General features: G+C 56.5%; 1 protein-coding gene across 1 annotated transcript; it reads left to right on the top strand.

The window, feature by feature from the left end:
• Nucleotides 1-383: 383 nt before the first annotated feature.
• On the top strand, nt 384-20,390 carry THOP1 (thimet oligopeptidase 1). The gene is made up of 13 exons (XM_047777606.1): nt 384-564; nt 3,718-3,930; nt 6,883-7,031; nt 8,349-8,456; nt 11,597-11,699; nt 13,875-14,035; nt 15,082-15,217; nt 15,394-15,760; nt 15,946-16,147; nt 18,530-18,716; nt 18,845-18,973; nt 19,593-19,729; nt 19,941-20,390. The coding sequence occupies exons 1-13, from the start codon at nt 549-551 to the stop codon at nt 20,094-20,096; spliced, it is 2,064 nt and encodes a 687-aa protein (XP_047633562.1). The 5' UTR covers nt 384-548; the 3' UTR covers nt 20,097-20,390.

Below are 20,390 nucleotides of genomic sequence, written 5' to 3'. Positions count from 1 at the left end.
AGATGCTAGAAGATGGGCAGGATGTTGGTAATGGAATAAGTGCCTGAGGTTTCGTAAGCGACCACTAACGGAGCGCCTTAGGTGAAGGTAAAAACTTGCAAAGCTAGGCAAATACACAATTAAGGTTGGGAGGAGGTAATGACAAATTAATACAGGAGCTAGAAGCCCAAACGAACGACTGGCACAAAGAGCCGCAGAAAAGATTCGAGGCGCCTGCGGGGTGGGTTCCCCTGGAAACACCTCCCCCGCTAGCCTTCCCGAAGGCTCCGCCCTCTCACCACTAAGAGCCAATGATGGGCGGGGGTGGTTCAAGCGACCGCGCAGAGGAAGTCTGCGCCCCGGCGCTCCGCCTCGCGATGTAGGCGGGGCTAGGGCGCGCGCTTGCGCCCTACTATCCAGCACACACGCTCTCCCAGCATCCGGTGGGCGCGCGGGCGGCGGGCGCCTCAGTCGGGACAGCTGCGGCAGCAGAGAGGACCGAGGCTGCTGACCGCTGCTCCGACGCGGACCAGGTGGAGGGAGGGGCCGTCACTGAACATTCGCCCACCATGAAGCCCCCAGCAGGTACCTGCTTCCCCTTGGTGCGGCCCCGCTCACCAGACCCGGGCGCCCGGTGCGCACTCGTGCGCACTCCTGCCTCCTCCCCGGGGTCGCCACTGGGGCCTACGAGCGGAGCCCAGTGATCCTCAAGTGATCTGGGCCCGGACGGAGGAGGGGGTCGGCGAGCCCCAGAATGAATCCGTGTTCCAGCGCGCCTTCACTCATTCGGCAAACTCCATGTTTCTTCTGCTGGGGACGGGTCGGGCTCTGGGATGGACTTGAGGGGGTTCTAGACACAGTTCCAAAGCCGGAGACCAACATTCAAGAAGCAAAATCAAGCGAGTACTTTAGATGGTGATTGGTGCTGGGGCTGGTCATACATCTTTAAGGGGGGGCAGTCCTGGAGGGCTTCTCGCAGGAAGTGGCATTTGATTCAGCTTGGACCCAGTGTAGAGAAGCAGCTGTCCTGCGGGAGAAGCGTCCCAGTTGGTGGGAACCGCGAGGGCAAGGACGGGGAGGCAAGCACAGGGGGCAACGCGTTTGGAAAGCAACAGGTCATCTTGGCTAGAACACAGCTGGGGGTCTCTTATGTTGAACAGAAGGGGACTGCCATGAATGGTTTTCATTTATGGGAGCTTTGCAATCTGTATACTCTGTTTTAGAAAATGGCCCAGGATGTTGCGTGGTGCCTCATGGAACTTGGTGTTGCCCACCTCTCTTCCTTCAGGTCTTTCTGCAGCCCATTGGGATGATGGTGGTAATTGTATTAAAGATAATAATCATAATTAGGGTTATTCAGGTCTCAGGAAGGCAGGAGTGTTGTCTGCCTTTTTTGCTGCAGGATTGTTAGCTCAGAGACTTGGCACACAGGTGATAATCAGTAAATATTTGTAAAATGAATGTGCTCAAAGTTTCAAATCCTAGCTCCTTCAGAAGATTTTCCTGAGAATTCCACTATATTTCCCACCTCTTTGGAGCTTCTGGAGCCCTTCTTTGCTACCAAATTTAATGCAGACCCACAGTTCCTTTTTTGCAGTTCTAAAATCCAAAATAGTCTGCAAAGATTTTCCCTTAAATTTGCAGCAGTCATTTGGCTAAAAAAATCTAATTTCTCAACTTAAGAGCCTTTTTTATCCCCACTTGGTATGTATCAGTGTTCCTCAGCTGGGGTGATTGTGTCCCCTCAGGGGACACTGGGCCACATCCGGTGACATCTCTGATCATTGTGATCTGGGGGCGGAGGTGGCTGGCCTCCAGTGGGTGGGACCGGGGATGCTGTTCAATACCCCACAATGCCCAGAATGGTCCCCAACAGAGAATGATCTGCTGTGGTACAACAGGATTGGTGGCATCTCTGCAGTGTCAGGATGCAGGTTTGTTCCCTGGTGGCACAGTGGGTTAAAGAACCCAGTGTTGGAGTTCCCGTCATGGTGCAGTGGTTAACGTACCTGACTAGGAGCCATGAGGTTGTGGGTTCAATCCCTGGCCTTGCTCAGTGGGTTAAGGATCTGGTGTTGCTGTGAGCTGTGGTGTGGGTCGTAGATGCAGCTCTGATCCTGTGTTGCTGTGGCTCTGGCGTAGAGCGGTGGCTACAACTCCGATTGGACCCCTAGCCTGGGAACCTCCATATGCCGCAGGAGCGGCTCAAGAAAAGGCAGAAAGACAAAAAAAAAAACAAAAAAACTCCAGTGTTGCAGCAACTGCGGTATAGATCATAGCTGTGGCTCAGATCTGATCTCTGGCCCAGGAACTCCACATGCCTCTGGATGGCCAAAAAGAAAAAACAAAAAACCTACCCGAGAGTACCATACACAGGCCCAAGCCAATAGCACCTTGCAAAGACCCTTAGTGTTCTCAAAAGCAGGACTCCAGGACCACTGTTGCCCTGCCCCTCTCCTGCCTGCCAGAAGGGGGAAATGAAGCACAGGTGCACATTTCCTTGGAGCAGCTTCTTGCTTATTATGCATTCCACACCCAGCTGGCCTCTATTCTTTTACTCAGGTAATTTGGGACAGGTGTAGCCATTGCAGACCTTCAGAAGCTATGGGAATGCCATTGGGGGACCTCTCTGAGAAAGGGATGTGAGAAGAAAGGCCAGCATGGTGGGGCTCAGGGCAGAGAGGACAACCCCCAGCAGGCCCAGGAGACTTCTTGAAGAAAGCACGTGTGAGTGGGTACAGAGAAATTGGCAGAACCAAGTGGCTAAATCCACTGTAGTGCAAACAATGCAGAACAGGGGTCAGGGAACCAGTTTGTATGGGGCCACGTGGTTTAGACTTGTCAAGCAGGCTGCACCCCTTCTGGGTCACAGTCAGAAGTGAATTTAGCTCAGGGGCTGGAGGGGGACAGACAGGATGTTTGCCAACCCCTGGTGTAAACTCTGATAAAGGATTTGAACTTTTATCCTGAGTGCAGGGTGGAGCCCTGGAAAGGGGGCAAGAGGACCCAACCACCAGATGTGCAGATTTACAAAGGTGGGCTGAGCACAGTCCCCTAGTTCACAGCATGAATGGGATAGGCTGCCTGGCTTTGAATCCCACCTCTGCCACTTGCTGGCTGTGGGGTCACAGGCGATCTCAGGATTCCCATGTGTAAAGTGGGGCAACAGAGGATGCAGATTACAGATCTGAAGATTCAATGAGGTCAAAACATGCCCGAATACCATAAGGTTCAAGTGACAGCCGCTGTTGTCTTTTATCCCAAAACTCTTGGGGCTAGGGCCATTTGAATACCCAGGATTGCCCCATCTTTTAGAAAGGTAATACAGTACACGTGTCACATATCACATTCTGGAAGGTCGGGGGTAACATGCTGTCATCAAACAAATGACTCAATGCAGTGCACGTGTATATGAGATGTCCACCTAAGCACTGCTGACATCTGGGGCTCAGTCCTCCTCAGGGCATTGTCCAGAAGGGCAGGATGCCTGACCACACTGATGCAGCAGCATCACTCCCTAGTTGTGACAATGACAGGTCCCCAGTGTCCCCTGAGGACAAGATCATAGTGTGTGTCAGAGGAACTGTTTGCCTTCTGTTTCCCCACTAAGCCCTTGAGCTTCACCATCAGCTCTGGGAAACCATGTCCTCCCCCATCCCAAACCTTACCCTGACCCCGATTTTGATTCCGGGCTTGAAGCAGACACATTGGGTGTGGGGTTCTGTCTCCTGGGTCCAGCCTGTGCAGGAGATGCCCTGGATGTGGCGGCGCCATGCTCTGCTGTGAACTACCTCCGGTGGGACCTGAGCGCCCAGCAGATTGGGGAGCTCACCACAGAGCTCATCGAGCAGACAAAGCGTGTGTACGACCGCGTGGGCACCCAGGAGCTTCAGGATGTATCCTACGAGAACACGCTCAAGGCACTGGCTGACGTGGAGGTGTCCTACACAGGTAAGCCTGGGCAGGCCCTGCCTGGACTGGGGTACTGGTGAGCAAAAGGCTGCTTGGAGGACCCACGGTGTCCCTGTGCCCTCCTCAATTCACCCCAGGTGTGGCCGGCCCACCCCATCCCCATGGGCTGTGTCACCCATGGGCTATGTCATCTGAGGGCCCAGAATGGGCAGCCCTGGACAGAGTCTGACAGCCCTCCTCTCCAGCAGCCATGTACCAGGTGCTGGCGCCTTGAAGCTGGAACCTCTTCCCCTGTCCTGGGGCATGTTTGTTCCTTCTGAGTAGTTTGTTCCCAACTCAGCCCCCTTTGGTTTTTCTCCTCCCTCTCCCCCGCCCCCCATGCTCTGAGTAACCTGGTCCCCTGAGGCACTCTCATCACCACCCAGTGGCTCCTTCTCTCCCCTGTGAGGTCTGTCCACTCCCTCTCTGGTCAGACAGATACAGAGCCTCCTCTGTAGAAGTTGACAAGTCTGAGAACTCTGAATCTTTAGGAAAGTTGCTTTTCTGGGAACCATCTAGAATCCCTGAGTTCTAGCTGCAGGATTCTCATGTGTCCTTGATGCCTTGCCTGCGCATGCTGGGACTGCAGAAGGTCCTGGAGGTGAGGGCTGTGCTCAGGCAGCAGGTGGAGTGCCCGCAGGCCGGCCCTGCCCTCAGTCACCTGCTCCAGGCCTCTGTCTCCCCCTCGTGTCTGACACGAGGAGGATTGATTCCCACTTACTGGGCATCACCTGCCTGCCAGCCGTGATTTGGTCTCCCCATCGCCACCTCCACTCCTGGGGCCTTTTATTTCTGTCCCCCCTCAGTAGTCTGAGTCATCTTAAAAGAAACTAGAGGAGTTCCCTTGTGGCCCATTGGGCTGGTGTTGTCACTGCAGTGGCATGGGTTCGATCCCTGGCCCGGGAACTTTTACGTACTGTGGGTGTGGTACTGGACTGGGGTGCTGGTGAGCAGAAGGCTGCTCGGAGGACCCACAGTGTCCCTGTGCCCTCCTCAACTCACCCTAGAAGCAGTCTAGAATTGAAACACTCCCCTCAGCTGGCCCTTTGGTGCCTGGCCACGGGCCCCCTTGCACCTCCTCCCATGCCCCCATCTGGGGGCTTTGTGCAGGCCAAATAGCCCACCCCTCTGCCTTGCAAGGCATGGAGTTCTCTGAGGAGATTGAGCTCTGCCCCTGGGTGCCCCTTCCTGTGCCCCCTCTCCCCACGCCAGCTGCCTGGACTAATCCCACACTCTGCTGTTTTGTTGTCACACTCGGTGCAGCCACAGCCTGCAAATCCCAGATGGACAGAGGCTGTTTCTGTCCTATTCACACTCGCTCTCAGGCAGCCGACATCAGGCCCACCCAGAGCCCATCGTCTTTGGTTTAGTTGGCAGAGCGGGTCACTGCCCACAGAGGGTCTCCACAGTATAGCCCACCCACCAGACCTGGAGACATTCTCGTGGCCTGGAACTGTGGAGGGCACCAAACTGTTATTTTATTTTATTTTTTTGGTCTTTTTTTTGCTATTTCTTTGGGCCGCTCCCACGGCATATGGAGGTTCCCAGGCTAGGGGTCGAATCGGAGCTGTAGCCACCGGCCTACGCCAGAGGCACAACAACGTTGGATCCAAGCCGCGTCTGCAACCTACACCACAGCTCATGGCAACGCCGGATCATCAACCCACTGAGCAAGGGCAGGGACTGAACCTGCAACCTCATGGTTCCTAGTCGGATTCGTTAACCACTGCGCCACGACGGGAACTCCCCAAACTGTTATTTTAATTCAGACCTCTCCAGTGCAAAGTATATGCCTTTTTTTAAAAGGTGCTTTATTGAGTTTAATTAACACACGTCTCTAACACATACATTTCAGTGTTTTTGGTGTGTGTAGCATGAATATGAACATTATCGCTACCTAATTTTATTTTATGTTTTACTTATTTATTTTGCTTTTTAGGGCTGCACCTGAGGCATATGGGAGTTCCCAGGCTAGGGTCAAATTGGAGCTGCCGCTGCCAGCCTATACCACAGCAACGCCAGATCCAAGTCGTGTCTGCCACCTGCACCATAGCTCATGGCAGTGCCAGATTCTTAACTCACTGAGCCAGGCCTGGGATCAAACCTGCATCCTTATGAGTACTAGTCAGGTTCTTAACTTGCTGAGCTGCAATGGGAACTCCCTATCACTACCTAATTTCAGAACTTTTCTGTCACCCTAAAAAGAAGCCCCTTCCCCATTTGCAGTTACTCCCCAGCCCCGACAATACTAATGCACATCTGTCTGTGGCTGTGCCTATTCTGGACATTTCCCATCCATGGATTCCCACACTGTGTGTCCTTCTGTGTCTGCTTCTCTCACTGAGCATCGTGGTCTCCAGGTCTGTTCACATGGTAGTGTCTGTGCTTCTCTCCTTTTCGTGGCTGAGTACTATTCCAGTGTGTGGATGGGCTTCAGGGTTGTGTCCACTGTTTGGTTATTACGAATCATGTAGCTGTGATCGTGTGTGTACACGTTTTTGGGTGGACGGTGTTCTTTCTCTCTTGGGTGTCCCCTAGGACTGGGGTTTCCAGGTCATGTGGTGACAATTAAAGCTCACACTCTCACAGCAACCCATGCGCTTCCTGTCTCACAAAGTGCATACATGTGCTATGAGGTATAGAATCACTGGGAACTTGCAGCATAGCCATCAATGGCCATGGCTCTTTCCTGGCTTCCAGTCCCTTTGGCCTGTCTGGGTCTCATCCTACCTCTCTGTCATGGTCTTTGGCTTAGGGTGTCATGAGTTGGATCCATTCTCCCTTGGACTGTGGGTCCCCGAGGATGCGTGTTCATCTCTAGCCCAGGGCCGCCTTGAACAGTGTCACCGATCGACTTGGCCGCATGCTGAGCCCCCTGCCTGGGCATGAGGCCCGCGCCCACCTGTTTCCACATGGGGCCTGCTTTCTCACTGTCCATTGCCCCTGTTTCAGTTCAGAGGAACATCCTTGACTTCCCCCAGCACGTGTCTCCATGCAAGGACATCCGCACGGCCAGCACGGAGGCGGACAAGAAGCTGTCCGAGTTTGACGTGGAGATGAGCATGAGGCAGGATGTGTACCAGAGGATCGTCTGGCTGCAGGTGCGTACAGCAGGCAGGATGCAGCTCCGAGCATGGGGTGGGGGCACGGACCAGCGTGTAGACCTCTTCAGACTGTTCGCTGGGCTTGACACAGTAGAAAGCTGCAGAGAGTTGTGGAGGTGGGAGGTGTGAATGTACTCTGCCTCGAGCTGTGCTCATGGGCCTGGTGAAGGTGGTAAGTGTCACAGTAGGGCCATTTCACCACAATAGACAACATTAAAGATGTGACAAGGACAAGTGAGAGGAAGGAGGAGAAGTATGATGTGCCCAGGCCTTCCCACATCCATGCCGTCATCTCACTCTCCAGCCTTCCTGGTGTCACCTAGAGGGGCTGTCCTGCCTCCCACATGAGGTGGGATATGACTGGCTGGCGTGTGCAGTCCCTGCTGCCTGGTCGATGCTCCCCGCAGCCGCTGAGGGCCACTGCCCACGTCCCAGGGATGCAGAGGCTTCTTGTGTGGCTGGCAGGTCCTTCTTAGAACTCGTGACCCATTTCCCTTGGGACCAGGGGAGGCTCCATGTGCTTTATGCAGGAGCAGCTGGGAGTTTCTGACAGCACAGGTGGTGTTTATTTTCACTGAAGTTCTTATTGGGACTGTTGTAGGTTCGCATACAGCAGTAAGAGATGAGTCCGGTAGGTCCCAGGTTCCCCCGGTATCACATTTTGTAGAAGTAAAGCTAGTCTCACAGCAGGATCCTGACGTTGGCACAACCACCCTTTCTCGCTATCACTCTGTGCCTTTCAAAAGCCTCCCGCACTTCTTTCAATTTGTGGCTGTTCGCAATAAATCAAGTTTGTGTACAGGTTTTGTGTGGACACAGGTCTCCATTCCTCTGGGATAAGTGCCTGGGCTGCAGTTGCTGAGTCCTGGGAGAGTTACCTGTTTTGCTTTTTTTTTTTTTTTTTTTTTCTGTCTTTAAGAGCTGCACCCACAGTATATGTAGATTCCCAGGATAGGGCTCGAATCGGAGCTGTAGCCACTGTCCTACTGCACAGCCACAGCAACGCCAGATCTGAGCTGCATCTGCGACCTACACCATAGCTCACGGCAACGCCAGATCCTTAACTCACTGAGTGAGGCCAGGGATTGAACCTGTGTCCTCATGAATACTAGTCAGATTCGTTTGTGCTGAGCCACGACGGGAATGCCACCTATTTTGCTTTTTAGGAAACCACCCAACCCCTTTCTAGAGCACCTGCACCGCTTTTATCCTTTCTCCAGTGACAGCTTCCCCTCCCCTTCTCTGCTGTCTCGCCAGCATCTGGCATCATCTTGATTTTTTGTTGTAAACGGAACTTTGTTTTTCGTGTTCTAGGAGAAGGTCCAGAAGGACTCACTGAGGCCAGAGGCGGCACGGTACCTGGAGCGGCTGATCAAACTGGGCCGGAGAAATGGGCTCCACCTGCCCAAGGAAACGCAGGAGGTGGGTGCCCCTGACCCCCTGCCCGAACCCCAGGAAGGAAGGCCTACCTGGAACAGTGCTCCCTCTGCACCTGCTCTGCCCTCAGTTTTCCAGGTCACAGGGCTTCCCCAGAGCAAGAAGAGCATGCGGGAGCGCAGCAGCCTCTGCCCCTCCCGCACAGTGCCCCCATGGCTCTGGTGCTATGGTCTCAAGGAAGACATGCTGCCCCATCCTTAGCACCTGCTCCCACCCGCTTCCTCCTGACACCAGGCCTGTGGGTTTCCCACAGTAGCAGCTGTGATTGCTGGTGTCCTGTGGGTCAGTTCTGACATCATCCACCTGGAGCCAGTGCCAACCCCCCAGTCTGGGGTTCAGCCCCTCACCAGCCACAGGTCCAGTCATCCCTGTGCTTCTGGCCATTTGGTTAGGTCAGGGGCTCCCACGTCCCCTCCATTGATTTCCAGAGCAGCAAGCGGCTCCCAGGACTCAGGAACTCAGTTCTTGTTCTAGATCACCGGGTTGGAAGGGATGCAGGGGGCGAGGTGCAGGGAAGGGCACGGGTGTCCCTGCTCCCTCCAGGCTGCATCCTCCTCAAGTTTCCCTGTGTTCACCCACCCTGAAGCTCTCTGAACCCCACCTGTTTATAGAGACTTTGTTTCATAAGCACAGTTTTATCACTGGCTGTTGGCGTCTAATTCAACTTCTAATGCTCAGCTTTCCCTCCCAGGGAGCAGTTGTGAGGGTGGAGCTCAAAGTTCCAGCCCACCCTCTGGTTTCAGGCTTTAGGAGCTTTGTGCCAGGAAAGGGCATTTTTCTTTGGGTCACAGCATCACACAGGTCATCTGCCGATTCCCCAGTGGGCGCTGAGGCTGGGAGAATGGTGTGACATTGACAAGTGTGGTTCCTGCCTTCACCTTCTCCCTCTCCTCTCGGCTGAGCCCCGCAGCCTCCAGGTTCCAATGGGGGCCACACCCGCAGGCCTGTGTCTCCAGGTCCTCCCAGCTTTTTAGGAAGGCCTGGCTGTGCAAGTTTGCATCTGAGGTGGCTGTCTGTCCCCCTTGGGCCAGTGCGGTCACCCCTACCATGTGGTTCTTCATGCCTCCTGCCTGAAGCTGTGAGCAGTCTGGATGAGGGAAGGAACTGCCCCCCCCCCCCCGCCCCGTTTTCCTCTGGCAGCCACTGTACTCAGCCTGCTGAGGGCCTGTCCCTTGTAGTCAGAGGTAGGTTGGTGCCTCTGATGAGCTGGGAGACCCCCGACTAGTGCCTCTGTCCCCACCATGGGGCAAAGCCTTTAGCTCTTCCCATTCCAGCTGGACGGTCTTCCTGGGGCACCCTGGGCAGTGGGCAACGGGCAGCTCAGCTCCTACCCCAGGAGGCAGCCTGGGGGTGCAGGGAGTAGGAGTGGGGCAGGCACTGGAGCCACCCATGGTCAAGGGAGGCTCCTGTTTGGAGTGTGGGCACCGAGGCTCAGGGCAAAGTCCCATTTGTGTCTTCATGGCTGGAACCAGACGCGGCTCTGCTACCAGCTGGCTGGGTGCCCAGAGGCCAGTCACTGAACCCCTTTGTCCTCTGTTCACCATCTGCATGGGGGGGTGCCCTGAGGACCACCCCCAGGGGTCGTCGTGAGGGTTGAATGAGGCTGTTTGTACAGAGCACAGAGGACAGTGAGGCCAGTGGTCAGGAGCCACTGCCGCTGAGAAGAGCTGGCTCTCACGGTTCCGGAGAGGAGCTGGCTCACCTCGGGAAGCACCAGGGTCCGTCAGGAGTCGGGGGGCTGTAGTCCAGAACCTTGAGTGTGGTTCCCCTGGAAGGAGTGGGCTTGGGATTGGCTAGTTTGAATGATCCTGAGGCTCTGGGGTTAGGGGCTAGCCAAGGGTGACCAGAGCAGGGGTGGGGACCTGAGTGTGGGGACTCCATGGGCGGGGCTGCTGCCCTGCATTGGCTGGTTCATGTGGAAAAGGAGTGCCCCTGGGCAAGATGTTACTGTCCCTAGGGATTGGCTACCCCTGGAAGGGGCTGTCACTCCAGTTCAGAGTTAGGAAATGAAAAGATGGTTGTCACCTGAGTCAGGCTGACCCAGAGGTCAGTGACTGTTCTCATGATCAATACAAAGGCCGCCCAGAGTGGCACCTTGTGCTGAAAGAAACCAGGACTCAGAGAGCCCTCAGTTGGTTCCTCCTGTGGCTGGAGACTCCTCTGGAGCTGCAGGCCTGGTGGCTTGGAAATTTTGGGAAGCATCGTGTGTGGTCTGTGGGGGCTGTGTGGACTGTCTGGGCCAGAGGGACCCTGAGGACAGAGCCCAGAAGAGGCGTCCAGCTGCCTCTGGGTGGAGTCCTAGGTGCTGCCTTGTCCTCCAAGGGAGCCCTGTTATCATGCCAGGTCATGGATGTGGAGGGGGTGGGGCATGGGGAGCTGCAGTGAGGCCAGTGCCCAGGAGGGCTGATTCTAGCCAGTCTGCTCCATAGGCCCGAGCTCTGTGCCAAGCTGGTGGGCACACGCCCTCCCATCTCCTGTCCCTGATGGGTGTTCCAACCACGGGGCAGGTGCCGTCCTGCTGCAGGGCCTAGGCCCTGGGGAGCGCCCCCACAGCTGGCCCAGCAGGGTCCCACGTGGCTGCTTCACACGTATCGCTCAATCGCTGTTGATAAAAACTAGACCCTGAAAGAACAAAAACTAAGTTCCATTAAGATGGCCAATGGGAGTTGGCACTGTGGTGCAGTGGGTTGAATCCAGCTGCATCAGTTTAGGTTGCTGCTGAGTGGTTCCATCCCTGGTCTGGTGCAGTGGGTTAAGGATCTGGTGTTGCTGAAGCTGTGGTAGGTTGCAGCTGAGGCTCTGATTCCCTCCCTCCCCCAGGAACTTCTGTGTGCTGTGGGTGCGGCCATAAAATTGAAAAAAAAGAAAAAATGGCCAAAGCTGAGGCTGTTGACTCTGGAGGTGATTCCTGCAGAGGAGGGTCTGGAAAGCTCCTTGAGGGGCCCTAACACTTAGGCCCCAGGCACCAGGGTCACTGAGGCCCCACGCAATGTCCCGAGCCCATAGCCCTTTTTCTCCTGCCTCTCTTTGCTCAGCCCCCTCATCTGCCTTCTCTCCCTGGGGGGCCCTGGATCTTGAAGCCCCTCCATGCTCCTGCCTGCTCTCACACTGTTCTTTTCCTTCAGAAAATTAAGAGCATCAAAAAGAAGCTAAGCCTCCTGTGCATCGACTTCAACAAGAACCTGAACGAAGACACGACCTTTCTGCCGTTTACACGAGAGGAGCTGGGTATGTGCATGTGGTATGGGGTTGGTGGGAGGGAGGAAGAGAGGAAGGCATCTGTGGGCTCCTGGGAGGGCTCCTCACCTGGGGTGCTCAGGGTATTTGGAACCCAAGGTTCTGGATTCTTCCTTGGGGGGACCATGGGCTGCCCACCGAGACTGCTCCCCACACCCCCACCCCTCTCTGTGACATTTGTGTCTTTAATGCTGCAAAATGACAGGCATGGACAGAGGTTTTCCCCACACCACCCATGCCTGGGGCCAAAGGGCTGGGGCCTGGGTGCCTTTTTTTTTAGTACCTGTTCTCTTCCCCAGTTGCTATATTTTGAGAAGCTCACTCCCATAGGAAAGCGGCTAAAATAGGACAAGAGAGACCTGGTGCCACCCTGACCCAGTCTCCCTCCCTCTGTGGACACAGTGGGTGCTGCCCTTAGCTGTGGCCTTGGGACATGTGGCCAGGAGCAAGGGCGCCTCCTGCTGCCCCTGAGCGCAGGCCCCCTCGGGGAAGTCCCCCAACCTTCCCAATGTCCCCAGGACACTCTTCTCATTTCTGGGCCTGTCCGGCTGGAGTCAGGCCTCGGGCGGCACATTCAGTTCCCCTCTCTAGGCTTCATTCTTGTTGAGTGATGACTCAGCCTTTTACAAATTTTCTTCCGTCTTCCCCACATTGACAGTTTTGGGAAAACCCAGGATAGATGGGCAGCAGCCTGTGAGCTCTGCCCAGGAGCTCAGATGGGACCATGTGGTTCTGGTTCCGTGTAACGGGACGTTGCGTGTGGTATGATGTGGCATTCGCCTCTGTGGGGACAGGCCTCCAGGGCAGCTGGGTTGTACAGACACCTGCAGATGCATGCTGTCCTGGGCAAGTGCCTCAGATCCATCCATCCCACCCACCTCTGCTGCCCTGACTTCTGGTCTCCACCCTGTGTCCCGGGCAGCATCTACCATGTAGCTCCTGGTGTCTGGGCAGACGCCGTTTCCTGGCCAAAGAATCCCAGGCCTCTGGAATCCAGCAGCTGATCCTGCTCACATGTCGTCCGCAACTGCTGACCACCAGTCTGTCCAGCCCAGGGACCCCCTATCTTGCCCCGGCCTCCCACACAGGAGAAGGAACTCCCAGGGGATGGTCTCTCAGGGCTGGGGCAGTGGCCAACCCAGCAGGGTTTGGCTGCATCTCAGTTTCAGTTCCAGCTGAGCAGGAGCCGTACTGGTTTATTTTCTTCTGGTTGCGAAAAGAATGGGTGTCATTTTACAGAAGCTGAGATGGTGTGTTTGTCTCCTCCCTCCCCCCACCCCCCACCCCCATATATAGAGGGTCATACGTGCATACGTAGAACTTTGTTTTTTTCTCCTTGAGCCCTGATCCCTCGGCTAAGGCAGTTTCCACTAGGCATTTCCTCTGTAATGTTCCTCATGTCTTCACCACTAGGGGGTGATTTTCTAACTCCAATCTCCCTGTCTGTTCGTATCCTCTTGTGAGTCAGAGGATCCCCCTCCCATATTTCCTGAGGGGTCGCTATGTCTGTGGGGTGTGGTCCTGTGCTGTCATCATTTACTTTGATGCTCGTTCTCCTGTTCTGGCCTGGAGGAACCCATTCAAGTGGATGTGTCCCTGTGATGCTTCCATTTGACCCAGGGTGTGCCAGCTTCCTTTGTCCTCTTCCCGGCCCCGCGGGGAGTCAGAACCAAGGTCTGGTGCCTAGGGAGCTATGCCTCCAGGCCCCCAGCAGATGGGAGCTAGAAATGCTTACCTGTGTGCATGTGTGTGCAGACACACCTCCGTGAGTGTGTCTCAGCACCTTCAGCTCCAGTTTAGCCCCGTGGGGTTCAGCTGGTGGCATCCCTTCCATGCTTTTACCACCTTCACCAGTGAGAGCCAGGTCCTGAGTAAGAGACAGAGTTCCAGGGCCTCACGACCCTAGTGGGGAGGACGTGCCAGTTCCATCCAGGGCTGCCTGGGAGTCCTGCCGCCCCCTGGCGCTGGTCCCAGAGAACACACGGGAGCAGTGGCAGGTTTCCAAGGCGGGGAGAGTCTTTGATGTTGTCCCTATGGGTACAGAGGTGGGCTGAGAGCGGCCTTGAGCCCAGAGCATGCGGGGGCCGCCCTGGCACCTCACTCTCCCACGTGGGAGGGAAGCCCACCCTCCTGCCTGTCCTTTCAGAGCCCCTTTCACTCACACAGGAGGGCTCCCTGAGGACTTTCTCAACTCGCTAGAGAAGACGGAGGATGAGAAGCTGAAGGTTACCCTCAAGTACCCACACTACTTCCCCCTTCTGAAGAAGTGCCATGTGCCAGAGACCAGGAGGAAGGTGGAGGAAGCCTTCAACTGTCGGTGCAAGGAGGTGAGGGGCTGTCTCTGCCGGCTTGGCACCCGGCAGGCCACTGGGGTGAGGGTCTGGCCTCTTCCCGAGCTTGTCCTCCTGCTCCCACCCTCTCTAGCCTTAAGCCCTCTCTCCTTGGGGTGTTGCTCATGCCCCATGAGCTCGGGTTTGCAGATGTTCCCCCCTCCCCTCCCCGCCCTGGGCCTCTAGCCTGGGGGGCTGGGCCTTCTAGCTCCTGTTCAGCGTCTCAATCAGAAGAGCTGGTGGATGGGCCCCTACCTGCTCCCTGCAGGCACTAGCAGTACTCACTTGGCCTCACAGTTGCTATAGGGGAGCTTGCGGGACAGTCCTGTGATCCTGCCTTCCTGGGCTGCAAATAGCAGCCCTGTGGTGACTGGGTCTCCCAGGAGAACCCCCACTGCAGAACCAGAGAGGGTGAGCCCCAGGCCACCTGGGGCAGCGCACTTCTCACTGTGCTGCTCTCTGCTCCGTGGCTGTAAGATTGTATCATTAAGCCTGAGTATAAAGATCTGCAGGCTGGGCTGCGCGTTAGGGGGTGGTGTTGCCCCGCCTTAGCCCTGCACTTGACTGGGGCAGAATTCCAGGTCAGGGGACCTGGTGCTGTGGAAACAGCGCTGCTGGCCACTGGCTTCCAGCCCCTCATCTGGCTGGACATTCTGGCTTAGCCTCCTGGATCTAGTTGGTTTCTCGCAGATGAACCAGGCCAGCGGGAGCTTCCTGTTCGAACAGGCCTGTTTGCTTGTAAACAAATCAGGCACATGTACTTTTTGTCTGTCCCACTTGGCTTGGTTGGCTGGGTGGAGCCCTCAGGTGCAGCAGAGCCCTGAGGCCAGGGAGGCTGGCCGTCTTGCTGTCTACCCTCTGGCTTGAAGCTGGCACATTTGCACCCTTGCTGCTTTCTAAGAGGACCCGGGGTTTATAAAGAGGATGGGTTACCTCAGAGCCCCAAGAGTCTCGCCTGCTGAGGCCACCGAGCTGGGGAGCTGGCCCTGGAGCCCTCCCCGGGGAGGGCACGACCTGTGGCCCCAGCCATCTGTTGATTGCAGGAGAACTGTGCGATCCTCCGGGAGCTGGTGAGGCTGCGGGCGCAGAAATCCAGCCTGTTGGGGTTCAGCACCCATGCTGACTACGTGCTGGAGATGAACATGGCCAAGACCAGCCAGGTGGTGGCCACTTTCCTAGGTAACCCCCTCCCCTGATCCCACCGAGGGCCATGGGGGCTCAGGGTGACCTTGACTGGACATGAGAGCCCTGCTCTGGCCACTTTTGGGGATCCCCAGGGCCTTCCCGCACCCTGATTTGGCCTCCAGGGGTGTGGGGACGCAGGGAGGTAGCCTTGCCTCTCCCCTCGCCCCCAGATGAGCTGGCCCAGAAGCTGAAGCCCCTTGGGGAGCAGGAGCGGGCTGTGATCCTGGAGCTGAAGAAGGCCGAGTGCACCAAGCGGGGCCTTGACTTTGATGGCCGCATCAACGCCTGGGACATGCGCTACTACATGAACCAAGTGGAGGAGACACGCTACCGTGTGGACCAGAACCTGCTCAAGGAGTACTTCCCCATGCAGGTGGTCACCCGTGGGCTCCTGGGCATCTACCAGGAGCTGCTGGGGCTGACCTTCCACCTGGAGGAGGGCGCCGCTGTGTGGCATGAGGATGTGATGCTGTATTCTGTTAGGGATGCAGCCTCAGGCAAGGTCATCGGGAAGTTCTACCTGGACCTCTACCCGAGGTGTGTGCGGTGGGCCCCCGTGCCATTCCTCTGCCCGGGGGTGCGGAGGTTGGGAGTCAGCGGGGAGGCTGAAGTCAGCAGTCTGTGTATCTGGTTGATGGAGGGACGTCCTGGAGTCACACCCTCTGGGCTGACCTGGTGAGCAGAGCAGACCGTGGCAGGCCTGACCCCATGTCCCTCTGCAGGGAAGGGAAGTACGGGCACGCAGCCTGCTTTGGCCTGCAGCCAGGCTGCCTGCGGCAGGACGGGAGCCGCCAGATTGCCATCGCAGCCATGGTGGCCAACTTCACCAAGCCCACGCCTGATGCGCCCTCCCTGCTGCAGCACGATGAGGTGGAGACCTACTTCCATGAGTTTGGGCATGTGATGCACCAGCTATGCTCCCAGGTGGGTGTGGGCAGGTCCGAGGGCGGGGGTCCTTGCTGCTGCACTGTTCGTCCCTTGTCACCACAGATGTCCTGACCCCCATATCAGCTAATACTGTTAAACTCCACGGGCGGGGTGTGTAAACAACCGAAATGTATGTACTCAAGGTTCCAGAGGCTGGAAGTCCAAGATCAAGATGTCAGCAGGGCTGGTTCCCTTTTTTTATTTTTGGCTGTGGTATGAGGAAGTTCCAGCGCCAGGGATCAAGCCCAAGCCACAGCAGCAGCAATGCCAAATTGTTAACCCGCTAAGTCACCCGGGAACCCCAAGAGTTTTCTTTAAAAACACAAAAACAAGGAAGTGAGGAAGGGAAGAATGAGGGGAAAAAGGACCATTGCCTGCAAAGTCTGATGACACTAGTGATGAGAATCAGCGGGAAGGTCCTGGGGGCAGACATAGCACAGCCCTGGATCCTGTGAGCAGTGAGCTCAGCGAGGCAGTGGGGATGAGCTGCCCTTCTCAGTGGGGGTGCTGAGGCTCAGCAAGTCCAAGTGACTCCCACAACAGGCCCTTGGGGCAAAGGCAGGCTCACCCTGGGGGTTCTGGGCTCCTGCCTGGCATTTGTGCCCACAGCCCCGCCGCATGTATGCTTGTACCCGGCCCCTCCTCATGGTCAGCACTTTCTCCTGAGGGCGAGGGCTGTGTGCTTCAAGAGGGTGTGTGGGAACAGTTTACCACATTGTGCAGCCATCACCAGGGCCCTATTTTTGAACATGTCCGTCACCCCAGAAAGAGCCTTCAGGAGCCTTAGCAGTCACTCCCTCCGCCCCCTCCCCAGCAGCCCCCCTCCCCTGACAACCAGGAACACACCCTCTATGTCTGTGGCTGTGCCTGTTCTGGACGTTTCCCATCCATGGGGTCACACACTGTGTGTCCTTCTGTGTGTGCTTCTCTAACTGAGCGTCGTGGCCTCCAGATCCATCCACACGGTAGCAAGTGTCGGGGCTTCACGGCCGAATGATGCTCTGTGTATGGAGAGACTACTTATAAGTATGTTTATGAGCAGAAGGTTTTGACTTTTAAATTCAGTCTGTTAACTTTTTTCTTTCACAGTTTGCACTTTTTTGTGTGCTGTGGAAGAATTTGTTTCCTAACCCAAGGCACTAAGATTTTGTCCTAATTTTTTTTTCTAGAAGTTTTGTAGTTTTAGCTCTTCCTTTGGTGTCGTCCATCATGGTTAGGTCTTGTCTGTCGTGTGAGGGTGGGGGTCACCCACTCACCAGCTAGCAGCAGCAGAGGGCAAGCCCGCGAATGTATATCACTGCCCCCGCTCCCCTTCTGGCTTCTGCATGGTCTACTCGGGTTACTTCCCATCTCTGGACCAGCGGTCCAACAGGGGTTACTTCCCATCCCTGGACACTCTTTTGCCACTGACCCTCATGGCTCCCTCAGCTCCATCAGTTATCTCTTGGTACAGCTGGTTCTCGTTGTTCATCACAGTTCTCTTCTGTAAAGTCACCTCAAATGCTGAGGGAGGAATTACTGAGCCAGTGCTCCTAGGGACACAGGGAGCCAGGCTCCCGAGAGAGCCACTGGTCACTGCGTTGTTATAGCTGATCCATGAGCAGCCTTGTGTGATGTGTGTTTCTGTTTAAAGACACATGGTCTGATACAAGTTGATTCATTCACTGAACCCCCTGGCACCGGGGCTGGTCTGAATGATGCTGATTTAACACCCATGTCTCCTCTGTGAGTGGGTCACCGCCCTCGTGCTCAGGATACCACACAACACTTCTCAGGGCAGTCTCAAACAAAAACAGGAAAAGGCCAACATCAGGGCATTCAGGAGACCATGAATAGGATGCTTATCTCCAGGTAGTAGCTGGAGCTGGAAGGTGGCATGGGGTGACCCCAGGAGTAAGGAGGCTAAGTATGTCCTCTGCGTCTGCCCTGCTGCCCTTAGGCCTGGAAAGGACGGGCCAGGGTCACTGGGCTTGTTTGGCCCAGTGCCTGCCAGGCCTGGGTTCCCCATGTGCTGCCTCAAGCACGGTGTCTGCAGGAAGAATTTCAGTTGCACAGAAATGGAGAAGAGAACTCCTGTCAAGCACCTCCTAGGTGGCTCAGTGGGTTAAGGATGGGGTGTTGTCACTGCTGTGGCTCTGGTTCGATCCCTGGTCTGGGAACTGTCACATGCCATGGCCGTTTCCTCCACTCCCCCAAAAAGAGAACTCCTGTCAAATGCCATCCAGATTCGCCATTTCCAGGTCCTTGCCTTTTGGGATGCAGGGCTTCCTGAGAGTGCTGGCTTCGTGGGTGGGGGTGAGGGCAGTGTGCTCACTCCACCTCCCTGGGTGTCTGGGCAGGGAGGGGTCCGGGCACGCCTGCAGCTCCACCGTCCCATAGGCCGAGTTCGCCATGTTCAGTGGGACGCACGTGGAGCGGGACTTCGTGGAGGCACCCTCGCAGATGCTGGAGAACTGGGTGTGGGAGGCAGAGCCGCTGCTCAGGATGTCCCAGCACTACCGGACGGGCAGCGCTATCCCGCAGGAGCTGCTGGAGAAGCTCATCAAGTCCCGGCAGGCCAACACAGGTGCAGCTGGGCCTTGGTGGGGTGGGGGCCCCCGGTTCCCGCTGCATCCGCCGAGGAGGCCTTGCACCACCCGGCTGCAGGGGGTGGCATGAGCACAGAGCCAGCCTCCCTGTCCTTCTACCACCCAGGCCTCTTCAACCTGCGCCAGATCGTCCTGGCCAAGGTAGACCAGGCCCTGCACACGCAGACGGCCGCAGACCCGGCTGAGGAGTACGCCCGACTCTGCCAGGAGATCCTTGGGGTCCCAGCCACACCAGGTAGCCACACTCTGAGCCAGGCCCACTTTAGAGGTCGGGGCAAGAGGTTCATAGTGATGTATGAGGGGGTCTGGGAGGAGGAATTTGACCTCTGGCCTTTCCTGCTTTGGTTTCTGGGCTGGTCCCTCCAGCTGGGGGCCGTGGGGGCGATGGGTAGAGTGGGCGGCTCCTGCCTCCTGGAGCACCCTCCACACATGCTGTGGGAAAAGCCTGGAAGGAGCAGAAGAGACAAGTGTGTCAGGCCCAGATATAACGAGTAGACCAGGTCTGAACACATGCGTGTCGGGGTAGACACGGTTCACTCCTTCATAGGCAGTGGAGTCCCTTCAGAAGGCAATTAACCAGCGCATCATCCTGTCCCCATTGTTGGGGGTGGGTCCTGCCCCTTCACACTGAGCCTCAGCAGCCAGTGGCGGCAGGAAGATGCTCTGGGTTGAGCCCTTTTGAGTTTCTGCAGAAAGTGGGCAGATGTTTATTTCTCATGTTAGCCCCAAGGCCCCACTAGAAGTGTTGGGCCAACTCCTCCTCTTGGGTGGGGCTGCTTTGAAGCCCCCTTCCTTTGGGAAGGGGCACTGAGAGGTCTGGGGGCCCCACCAAGAGCCTCTCTGCTCCTTCCCAGGGACCAACATGCCTGCGACCTTTGGCCACCTGGCGGGCGGCTACGATGCCCAGTACTACGGCTACTTGTGGAGTGAGGTGTACTCCGCGGACATGTTCCACACGCGCTTCAAGCAGGAGGGCATCCTGAGTGGCAAGGTGAGGAGCTGGCCTGGGCCCTGAGGGGCTCCATCCTGGCATCCTGCTCTCCTGCCCTTTGTGTAGTCACTGTAGAGGCCATGCATCCTGCTCCCGCCCCCCCATGCATGTGAAGGGCCCCAAGGAGTATGGGAAGGGTGCACAGATCGCTGTCGGGTTTTCGAGCTGGGAGGGGTGCCGGGCCCCTCCTGCAGCCCCGCCCTCTCGGCAGGTGGGCATGGACTACAGAAGCTGTATCCTGAGACCTGGCGGCTCCGAGGATGCCAGCGTCATGTTGAAGCTCTTCCTGGGTCGGGATCCCAAGCAGGATGCCTTCCTCCTGAGCAAAGGACTGCAGGTTGAAGGCTGCGAGCCACCAGCTTCTTGACAGCTTGGGGGTTTGGCGCACCCGCGGGCTGGGCCGTGCTCTCCCTGGCCCTGGTGCCTTAGCACCCAGCCATGGCGGCCTCCAGCCCAGGGGTGGGGCGGGGGAGGGGCTCTGCGTCCCCCAGCCCCCTGCAGCGGCCTGGGCAGGAAGGTCTCCTCTGGAGGTGTCTGGTGAGCCTCATCAAGGCTCTTCTTTGTTGCACTAACACAACCCCTTCCTGGGGAGTTTTCCTAGTTTAAATGGGTTCTTTGAAATGCAGCCATTAAAACAAAAGACCCCTGGTCTGGTCTCTGA

The sequence above is a fragment of the Phacochoerus africanus genome, chromosome 4 (genome assembly GCF_016906955.1).
Source record: "Phacochoerus africanus isolate WHEZ1 chromosome 4, ROS_Pafr_v1, whole genome shotgun sequence".
Classification (NCBI taxonomy): domain Eukaryota; kingdom Metazoa; phylum Chordata; class Mammalia; order Artiodactyla; family Suidae; genus Phacochoerus; species Phacochoerus africanus.
This window is presented reverse-complemented; position numbering and strand designations above follow the sequence as displayed.